We start from the raw sequence: 11,196 nt of genomic DNA on the forward strand, positions 1-11,196 counted from the left end.
ATGTAACTGCCAACATGTATATATATATATATATATATATATATATATATATATATATATATATACATTGTCCAGCATTATATATAGGGTGGTACAGTTGGCCTGAGATATATATATATATATATATATATATATATGAACAGGGTGGCTGGGTAGTTAGCATTATATATAGTGGCATCGTTGGCTTGCTACATATATGCATATATGAATAGGGTGGCACAGTGGTTAGCATTGTATATAGTGGTATAGTGGCTAGCATGATATCTATGTGGAGTTTGTGGAGTATTGACTGTACGTCCCAGCACTAGGACTGGTGTGACTGATAAAATAATCTGTGTAATATATTGCCACTGTATAAAGGTTAATAAATAGTAATAAAGGATAAAGGCGTATAAGGGACAGTCTGCTGTCATGTCTACGTTCTCTCTGTCTTTCAGATGATGCACACTGTCTCTGTACAGCCAGTGGCTGTCTCACAGACAGTGACAGTCAGCCATTTGAATGTAAATGACTGGAGCTCTAGGATGTGTGACTGCTGCGAGGACATGGGCATATGTAAGTAACGTTCTGAGACCAGCCTGTGTTACTGAGGAGACCGCAAGGCTGACTGCTGGGGGTGGCCTCCCACACCATTATGTGAATTGTAAACGTATCTCTCTCCCTCCCCAGGCTGCTTCGCGCTCTGGTGTTTTCCATGTTTCCAGTGCTCCACGGTCAGCGACCACGGGGAGTGTCTCTGCCTCCCCCTGCTGGATTTAGGATGGACCGGCTACTCCTGCAGCTGTCCTGCAGTCTCTATGGCAATGCGGGCGTCTGTCCGGGAGAGATACAAAATCCCTGTAAGTATGTGGTCCCCGTCCTAAAACTCCAACTTCTCTTTTGGGATTTAACGTTTGCTCCTGACTTGCAGACTTAGGAGTCTTGCGTAGATTGGACTACCAGCCATCATCATAGTGAGACCATGTGAGGCCTCATACACATGGCATTAATGTTTATGGACTGGGAACGTCCCACTGTATAAATATTACTCAACACGGCTCGTCAGCGAGCAGTCCTCCCGTCTACTGAACCCCCCAGAAGAGGTGCCCCTACACCCCAAGAAATGTGAAGCAATAAAACGGTTAACGATGGTAGTGTGTGTTAGTAGTACTACAAGTGCCAGCATACCCAAACACATTAAAAGACCCAGGTCAGGGTTTGCTAGGTCCGGTAGTGCACCATGTTTAAATGCATAACTATCACTTTAATTGTTATGTTACCACAACACCCACCGCACACGGGCTGAGTTTTTCTGGGGTGGGGGGGCATTGTGGGCATAAATCCCCCTAGGGATTTCAGCCCGAAGTGGACTCGCCTAGGGCTGGCTGATACTATAACAGGGGGACCAAACACTACGGGTTCCCCTACTATAGTGGGAACCTACTAGAGATGGTCACTGACCCCCGTGTTTTGGTTTTGGATTCGGTTTTGGATCTGGATTACCGTCGTGTTTTGGTTTTGGTTTTGGTTTTGCAAAACCGCCATTGCGTGTTTTGGTTTTGGTTTTGGTTTTGTTTGGTTTTGTTTTGCTATTTTTTGGGAAAATCCATGTTTTTGGGCCTAAATTAACCCAATTTAGTGCTCCAACTGTTTTAGAGACAAGTAATCTAATTGTTGAGGTAATAAATCATCCAAAAAAACAGTTTAATTCTTCGTTGGTAGGCCTATTCTACACACAAAACAGATTGTCTTCCTCTCCATCTATGCATATTGGCAATGCAGCCATCGTCTTTGAATGTATATTACACCCTACACTTATAGTTAAATATGTAAAGAAATGGAAAAAGCCAGTTTGCTTTCTGTCTCTCAAGGCCCCCCTCCACTTGTATAAAATAGCAAAAAATTCAGCCATTAAGCCCATTATAGACTGTACAATATTAATTGACATGGAGAAAGCCAGTTTGGTTTCTGTCTCTCTAGGCCCCCCTCCACTTGTATAAAATACTAAAAAATTCAGCCATTATAGACTGTACAATATTAATTGACATGGAGAAAGACAGTTTGGGGTCACTCTGTCTCTCTAGGCCCCCCTCCACTTGTATAAAATACTAATAAATTCAGCCGTTATATACTGTACAATATAAATTGAAATGGACAAAGGTAGTTTGGTATCTGTCTGCATCAGATCCTCTCTCCACTAGGAGTAAAATAGAAAACTATTCAGCCGTTATATAATCTAGAATATAAATAGAAATTGAGAAAGGCAATTTGGTATCTGTCTGCATCATAATCATCAACATCATCATTAGCGCCCTCGTCGCCTACACAAATCTCCCCCTCATCCTCTTCTAATTCCAAAGTGGCATCCTCAATTTGGGTATCACCGGCTACACTCGGGCTATTAAGGCACACATCAGCAGAATGCTCACGATTAGACATCCCACTGTTGGATGGACTCTCCACAGGGATTGTTGTCATTTGTGAATCAGAGCAAATATTCTCCTATAATGCCTCACTGTTATCTTGCAGCTCGGCTTTGACGCGTAACAGTAGTTGTGCACCAATTGTAGGCTGGGTAACTTTTTGGGATCTGCCACTAATAGCCAAAGGTGAAGGCCTCATTCTCTCTTTGCCACTGCGTGTGTAGAATGGCATGCTTGCAATTTTTTTTTTATCGTCACTTAACTTTTGCTCAGTTACACTTCTTTTTCGCTTCAATACAGTAAATTTTTTTTTGGTTTTTGTTTTTTGCACTAATTTGAAAACACTCTGTTGTTTGACATCGCCTTGGCCAGATGACGTACTGGGAACACTAACATCAGGACTGGTGACAGAACCTGGTTGCTCATTTAGATCATATGTGGACTGCTTTGAATCCATTCTGAGCGCAAACCACTGAGGAGTGCTAAAAATTATTGAGTAGATACTGCTGACAGATATGACTTTTGACAGCCAGAAATATTAATGCACAATTAGGGAGGACACCCCAAAAACACTGAGGAGTGCTACAAATTATTGAGTAGATACTGCTGACAGATATGACTTTTGACAGCCAGAAATATTAATGCACAATTAGGGAGGACACCCCAAAAACACTGAGGAGTGCTAAAAATTATTGAGTAGATACTGCTGACAGATATGACTTTTGACAGCCAGAAATATTAATGCACAATTAGGGAGGACACCCCAAAAACACTGAGGAGTGCTAAAAATTATTGAGTAGATACTGCTGACAGATATGACTTTTGACAGCCAGAAATATTAATGCACAATTAGGGAGGACACCCCAAAAACACTGAGGAGTGCTAAAAATTATTGAGTAGATACTGCTGACAGATATGACTTTTGACAGCCAGAAATATTAATGCACAATTAGGGAGGACACCCCAAAAACACTGAGGAGTGCTACAAATTATTGAGTAGATACTGCTGACAGATATGACTTTTGACAGCCAGAAATATTAATGCACAATTAGGGAGGACACCCCAAAAACACTGAGGAGTGCTAAAAATTATTGAGTAGATACTGCTGACAGATATGACTTTTGACAGCCAGAAATATTAATGCACAATTAGGGAGGACACCCCAAAAACACTGAGGAGTGCTAAAAATTATTGAGTAGATACTGCTGACAGATATGACTTTTGACAGCCAGAAATATTAATGCACAATTAGGGAGGACACCCCAAAAACACTGAGGAGTGCTAAAAATTATTGAGTAGATACTGCTGACAGATATGACTTTTGACAGCCAGAAATATTAATGCACAATTAGGGAGGACACCCCAAAAACACTGAGGAGTGCTACAAATTATTGAGTAGATACTGCTGACAGATATGACTTTTGACAGCCAGAAATATTAATGCACAATTAGGGAGGACACCCCAAAAACACTGAGGAGTGCTAAAAATTATTGAGTAGATACTGCTGACAGATATGACTTTTGACAGCCAGAAATATTAATGCACAATTATGGGGGACACCCCAAAAGCGCTGGGGAGTGCCAAATATGAAGAAAAAATAATAAACCTCTATCCTCCTCTCTGCACTAGCGATTTTGGTTAGAGCAATTGCAAGAACAATATGGTATTCTCTGTCCCTGCTCTAATTAGCCTATGACTACACCCTGCTCTCTCCCTCTGTCAAATGGCGATGGATTGCTGTGGAGGCGTGTATTTATAAAGTTGAAGTATCGCGAGAACCGAGTCCCGAGATCCGACGACGTCACAATGACGTTCGGCCTCGATTTGGATTCGGAATGGGCGGGAGAGTACCGAGCTGCTCAGCTCGGTACTCGGATACCCAAAGTTCGGGTGGGTTCGGTTCTCGGAGAACCGGACCCGCCCATCTCTAGAACCTACAGTAACCCCCCTCCTCCACCACCAATTATACTAAATACCAGCCACGGACCTAGGTTGACTTTTACTTCTGGGGGGGTTTGTAATGTTTTAGGTTTTTATTTAAATTAGCTATTTATTTTACAAGGTTTGTGCTGATGATGATTATCATTAGCATATATCTTGCACCAGGCTGGATGCCCTATCTACAATTTAAGGTGCGTGTACCCACATTACTATACATGGGCTAAGCCCGCCCGCTCCTTCTCTCCCCCATTACAGAGAGAGACATCTAAGTCTGCATACATAGACGTACACACTATTACTGAGCATGTATACCAGTGCCATCTAGTGGTATCAAAATATATTGCAACGGTAAGCTTTCAAAACTTGAGTCAACTTGGCGAACAGTATGCAAATGAGCCCACTGTTTAAATGGAGCACCCCCGAAAACCTCACTGGATCCTTTTGCTCTCTCTCCACACAGGGCTCTATCTGCAATGACTGCTGTGTAACGTGTTGGTGCCTCAGCTGCTCCTGGTGCCAAATGGCTCGCGAGATCAAGAAGCGCAAACAGCCGGTCAGCATTGTAACTGCTCACACAACTTCTACCGCAGTGCCGATACACCATATTCAATCCTACCCTGTATACCCACCTCCGACATACTAAGCCTACGAGTGTGAACTTCTAAATGTCTCGCCTCCAATCAAACAAGGGTGATCCATGACTGATCATAACAATCCAATTGAATACAATGAGCAGAAGACACAGGCGTCCGGTGGGGTCTTATCCGGCTTGTAGGAGATGGTGCCAGGTGGACCGACTGACATGTTGTATTCTTTACTCCAAGTAAACGTTTACTCCACAATCTATTTTACACATCCTAGAATTTATTTATTTTGAATTGAACCCCTTCACATGGCTGGCGGGGCTGTTATGTAACCATTACAAATGCTCCAACTGTTTAGAAAATGATTTTCAAACTACTGACAGGTTGTAAAATAAATTGTCAAAACTTTTTGATGTCTGGAAGACGTACATTAGAATCATGTCCGACGTCCAGTTGTCATTTAAAATTCAGAACCAGGAGAACTTATAAACGGAGTATAAAACGTGAACAAACAGGCCCCCGAACCACAAGTCAACTGCAGACAATTTTGAGGCCATCAATTAGTTTCATAATTACCCATCACCAGTCCTTGTTGCCTATCAAGACCCAACCTACCTCCTACTACTACTGTCTGCCTCATTAAAGTAAGTGATTTGCCAAACACGCTACCCCCCCCCCCCCCATCCAGAAACAATCAGGATGGGATTTAGCATTAGACTAAGTGGGCATATGCAAGTGGGCGACACAGGCTAAAGGTAACACTTTCACTACACAATACATATATAAAAAACAAAATTCCATCTGCAGGGAAAAGTAAACTGACGAATGATAAAAATTCAACTGCTACGGGTTTATTTGTGATGGGGAAATTTGTGGGAAGAAGATCTGACAGATGAGGATGAATTGTATGGGGAGGGACAATACATTCTTCTCCATGACTGGAGCTCTAGGTAAATGGGTGTGGATTTAAGCACCAACGTTTACTTGCCTACAGGATCCGAGTCCTGAGTTCCTGTTTACCGAATCTACTTACCCCACCACAGCAATATACTGCAGTATCTATAAGCAAAAACGTTTATTTAAACATGTTGGGACCTCGCAGTACAAGACAAAATAGGATTATGTCTAGTATGTGATTGGAGCAAAATATCTTTTGAGACGGCCTGTGTCATTGAATACAACAATCATTAGAATAACCTTTACTATGTACCTCTAGCTTGGGTATTGTAAGCTTAGGTATCATTATATCTTATGGGATCTGATTATCAATATAAAATCTACTCTCAATGGGATACTTTGAATCTCTCCTGGACTTACACAAGACCGTTCCACTAAAGGTATTGGAAAGTTTTCAGTGTGCTGCCTGGGATTTCCTGCACTCTTCTTGGTGTTTGTACCTGTTTGAAAACCTGTAATCGAAGCTAAGTAAACAATCTAAATCTATAATCATTATACCTCCGTGTCTGATATTATTCCTTCTCTATGTCAATATATCCTGATGGTACAGCTGAACCTCTGCTTCTAACAGCATATTGTATACATGTCAGTGTACACCTGATTGAAAACCTGTAATCGAAGCTAAGTAAACAATCTAAATCTATAATCATTATACCTCTGTGTCTGTTATTATTTATTTTCTTTGTCAATATATCCTGATGGTACAGCCGAACCTCTGCTTCTACCAGCATATTGTACATGTGTCAGTATCCCAGATAATATATTCCCATTATTACACGATTAGTGACAAAATTGAAAGATGTCCTTCCTGCATTTACTGTGGTCACATGATGTGTCATCTCTGACCTCACACATTACTCAATGTACGCTTCATAGACATGATAACTTTTCCTAACACTCCTTCATGGAGATTAGGTCTCAGAGATAGACATATAACTGTAAGTTAGGTCTAGTAAGTGTTAGGAACCCCTCCAGCCGGCACAACACAACCCTGAGTCTACTCTGCCAGTCAGGTGTTCACTGGAGCCCCTGATGGTGGGGACAGGCTGGGCTGCAGACTGACAGAGGGTCGTGAAGTGTGTACCGCCTGGGGAGAACCCAGGCATGCGGAGTGAAGTCCAAGCAGAGGTCAAGGGCCGGCAGCAGGTAGCAATTCTAACTAACAAGCCGAGGTCAAGGGTCACGAGCAGACAGGAAGATCGGTAAACAGGCCAGAGGTCAAGGTCACGAGATACACAAGCAAAGTCCAAATCCAGGCAAAGGGTCATACATGGGTAATCAGCAGAAAGTCCAACAGGCAGGAACAAGGCACAGAGCAGGTCAGCCGACTGGTAACAAAAGCTATAACCGGCAATGAGGCAGCAGACCTCATTGCCTTAAATACCCAGATGGACCAATCAGAGCTTGCCCCCAGATAGAGCACACTTGCAGGCTAATTGCCTGCTACACTATCCACCAATCAGGGCTTAGCCCTGGCATCCACACTTGCAGGCTAATTCCTGCTAATTCAGCCACAGGCTGAATCTGATTGTTTGCCCCATATGCACGTGCGCGCCCGGCTGCCAGGGCGCCGCGCTGCAGAGGCGTCCGCAGTTGGGCGAAAGTGACATCCCGGTCGTCATGGTGACGGCCAGGACGCCGGTAGGCATAGGAAGCGAGCCACGGCGGCTGTGAGTACCGCCGCGGCTCGTGACAGTAAGTGGTATCTTACATCACTCACCCCCTGGAGATCTGATCTCAGAAGTGAATACATTACTCTAGGTGAAGCCCAAGAACTGCTATGACCTCAGAAATGGACGCGGTCTAGTAGGTAGCATTTCTACCTCATTCTCCTGCATGATTTTCTGATCTCAGATACAGACATATTACTCTTGATAAGGTACAATAGGTGGTAAATCTTCCAGAGTCTCCTTCCTGGTGAACTGATCTCAATATAACTGCACGTATTACTGTAGATGAGGTCTAGTAAGTAATATCTTTACCACATTCTCCTCCCTGGAGATCTGATCTCAGAAGTGAACACATTACTCTAGGTGAGGTCCAAGAATTGATATCTTTACTTCAGTCTCCTCTCTGATATGGTCACAAAAATAGATATATTATTTTAGATGAGGTCTAGTAAGTAGTATCTCTACCTCATTCCCCTCAATGGAGATCTGAACTCAGAAATAGACCTATTACTCTTGGTGAGGTCCAATGATTGGACAATCTCTCCGAGTCTCCTCTCTGGTTATTTGACTGCAATACAATTGGACACATTACCCTAGAAGAGGTCTAGTACATGGCATCATTACATTCTTAGGTGAGGTCTAGTACGTGGTATCTCTACCTCACCCTCCTCCATGGTGATATGAGATCTAGACACATTACTTTAGCTGAGGTCTTTGAAGCCTATGAACATTTTGCACCTGTCTCCTCTATGACAGGACTCAAACATTAAAGTATTTTCAATCAACATTCTTCTCTCAGTTGTCATTTTTACTCAGAAGGTCAGAAGGAATTTCTGCAAACTGTCTATATTTGCATTGTGTGGAAAATAGATAATGATACCTGTAGGCCTTGTTCACAATTCCATACATGCCAAGTTTTTTAAGCAATAACCCAACACCCAACCCCCAGTAAAAAGTTCACAGTTTTAGAGTGGTTCACTGGCATGCGCACAGCAGTTGGTGGTGGCAGCAGGTTAGATCAGCTCTGTGCCCCCACATTTCCATCTTCTCACAAATCGGGAGGCTGCGTGGTGCTGCCGAGGAGTTACATCAGGAACTGGGTTGTTTAGAAAATCTAATGCTGTCTCTATTCAGCTGCTGGATACAGAGAGATCGGCTTATGTCATTGCCATCACTGTTCCTCATTTAGTGGTGTTCACTGCCCCCTTGGAAGGTGCTGGTTGGCAAACTTTAGCCCGCGGGCAAGACTCGGTTCAGCCGCCTATTAGGACCATTTTAAAGGGAAAAAAACACAGGTAGTCCGGTGACCAAGCCCAAGGTAGCCCACTAAGGGACCAGCCATGGGGCGAATATACCCCCGTGTGCCTCAGTGACAGCGGAATTGGCACATAGGGTACAGTAGCCCTGGATCTATCTCCAGCAGAGAGCATGATACTAAAGACACCAGCAGACTATCTTAAGGTTATTGCAGTGTCTGGTTCTTGTTTTGTGTCTCGACTTTCTGCGGTCTCTCCTCGATTCACCCATGACGCACCGGATGCAAAGTAACGGCCCCCACCAAAGGCTGCTTTATTATTGGTGGCTGATAATGCCATATAATAACACCAATCCTTCCAGTCCAGCCTCTACTATTATTTAAGTACCAGATGTCCCCCAAACCTCTTAGATTGTAAGCTCACTCGTGTGGGCAGGGCCATCTTTACCATCTGTTTCACGTCGGTGTACATAATTTGTTTATGTTATGATGCCCACCATGTAAAGCTCTGGGTAGTATGTCAGCTCTTTATAAATAGGTTTATAATAATAATGGTAACAGACACAACAACAATCCTCTGGCTCTCAGGCAGCACACACAGGTATTATTACGGCACCGTGCTGAGATCGCACAGGGCGCGGAGATTCCAGAGATATGTGCAGATTTCTCATGTATATCTTATAGTTCTTCAGGCAAGAGGTAAAAAACTGGTTCAGTCACTGTTATGCCACGAACCTTGTTACGTCCTAATACCGTTCAGATTCCGTACTGTAGCTTTTACATTACGGAGATACAAAATCAGGTGAACTGGCTGTGAATTTGTAATGTTTAAACAAGTGTACATCTTTACAACCTTGCATTTACATATCGGAATAATAACATGGGCAATCGTTTTGCATGTTATAGTCTCAGGATATAGATTATTCCTATAACATCGTTTCATCATGGGAACATTAAACACAAGTGGATAATCAAAATAATATGATGGTGACACTCAAAACAAACCTCAATCAGTTACAGAACAAAAAATTAAATTCAACACTAGAAGGAGGAAGAAATAGAGGACAACGGATATAGCCACACTATTGTGACACACATGTATCAGGGTAAACAATGGAGCATATGCTGAGATGTTTGTTTAGTGCAAAATACTGATGGGGAAGTCCCACTTATAATTCCTTTTCTTGTCTCTAAGGAAATCTCTCTATTTATATCTCTTCTTTAAAGTGGTGGGACCAAATCCTGAAATATAGCCAGATGTAAGTCCTTAGAAAGACGCTTATCTTTGTTTCGGAAAGCTGTGCCAGGATGGACCGCCAATGCCACCCTGTCCATGCTGCTGGGTACCGGCTGGGCTTGCCTTGCAACTGTCCCTTTTCTTTATCCTAATTGTGCCCCTCTAACTGCAGTAGAAGAAGCTCTGCTGCCACCACTAGGATCCTTCACTGGCACCTAGAACTGTGTCCTTCTGGATAACTCTCGCTGCTAGTGTACCCACTTGCTGGGCACCTGGGCTGGTACCCCTGACCTCTTCCTACAGATCAGGGTTGCTGTGGCTGGATGCCCCCTGGCCTATCACACTGGCCAGAACTGCGGGTAGCGGGCAGAGCGTTGGTACGGGATGTAGGGTTCAAACCTCAGAACAGCCGGATAACGAATTGATCTAATCTGCAGGTCACAAGAATTACAGTAGGTAAGTAGCCGTCAAAGCAGGATCTTGAAGCAGTGATGTTTTATTAGCTCAGTCTTAATAATGACAGTTACATACACTAGTTACTGTCACGAGCCGCGGCGGTACTCACACCGCGGCTCGCTTCCCTTGCGCCCTGGCGTCCCGGCCGTCATCATGACGACCGGGACGTCACTTCCTCCCAACTCTAGGCAACGGTCGGACGCCGTGCAGTGTAGCGCCGCGTCCCGGCAACAGGGGACAGCCGGGCGAGTGCGCAGAAATACTTAATAGCCTGGTGGCTATTAGGCCTTAATTTATTAATTAGCCAGCCCCTGGGTCTGCTTGCATAGCTAGGCTCTGATTGGTCCACCTGTATATTTAAGGCAGTGAGGTCTGCAAACTCACTGCCGGTTATAGTTCTGTATCCAGTCTGCTAAGCCTGCTCTCTGCCTTGTTCCTGTCTATTAGACTTGCTGTTGTTTTCCCGTGTATGACCCTTGGCTTGGATTTGGACTTTGCTTGTGAACCTCGTGACCCTGACCTCTGGCTTGAATACCGACCTCCCTGCCTGCTCGTGACCCCTGACCTCAGCTTGTTTATTGCTACCGTTGTCTGCTGCCGGCCCCTGACCTCTGCTTGGATTCCACTCCGCCTGCCTGGGTCCTCCCCAGCCGGTACACACTTCACGACCCTCTGTCAGTCTGCAGCCCAGT

At 43.9% G+C, this 11,196-nt stretch overlaps 1 protein-coding gene across 1 annotated transcript; it reads left to right on the top strand.

Annotated features, from left to right (window-relative positions):
* The first annotated feature begins 440 nt into the window (after window positions 1–440).
* Window positions 441–5,088, top strand: LOC142149672 (cornifelin homolog). Its single transcript, XM_075204983.1, has 3 exons — window positions 441–555; window positions 670–839; window positions 4,806–5,088. Exons 1-3 carry the CDS (start codon window positions 441–443, stop codon window positions 4,986–4,988), a joined length of 468 nt encoding a protein of 155 aa, XP_075061084.1. The 3' UTR covers window positions 4,989–5,088.
* The last annotated feature ends 6,108 nt before the right edge of the window (window positions 5,089–11,196 follow it).

Source organism: Mixophyes fleayi, chromosome 4 (assembly GCF_038048845.1).
Source record: "Mixophyes fleayi isolate aMixFle1 chromosome 4, aMixFle1.hap1, whole genome shotgun sequence".
Lineage (NCBI taxonomy): Eukaryota > Metazoa > Chordata > Amphibia > Anura > Limnodynastidae > Mixophyes > Mixophyes fleayi.

Excerpts from the sequence above, each read along its gene's own strand:
- LOC142149672 (XM_075204983.1), top strand. The coding sequence starts at position 441 with ATGCACACTGTCTCTGTACAGCCAGTGGCTGTCTCACAGACAGTGACA. Across the intron at positions 556-669 it reads CTGCGAGGACATGGGCATAT|GCTGCTTCGCGCTCTGGTGT; the intron begins GTAAGTAACGTT and ends CTCCCTCCCCAG. Across the intron at positions 840-4,805 it reads GGGAGAGATACAAAATCCCT|GGCTCTATCTGCAATGACTG; the intron begins GTAAGTATGTGG and ends CTCTCCACACAG.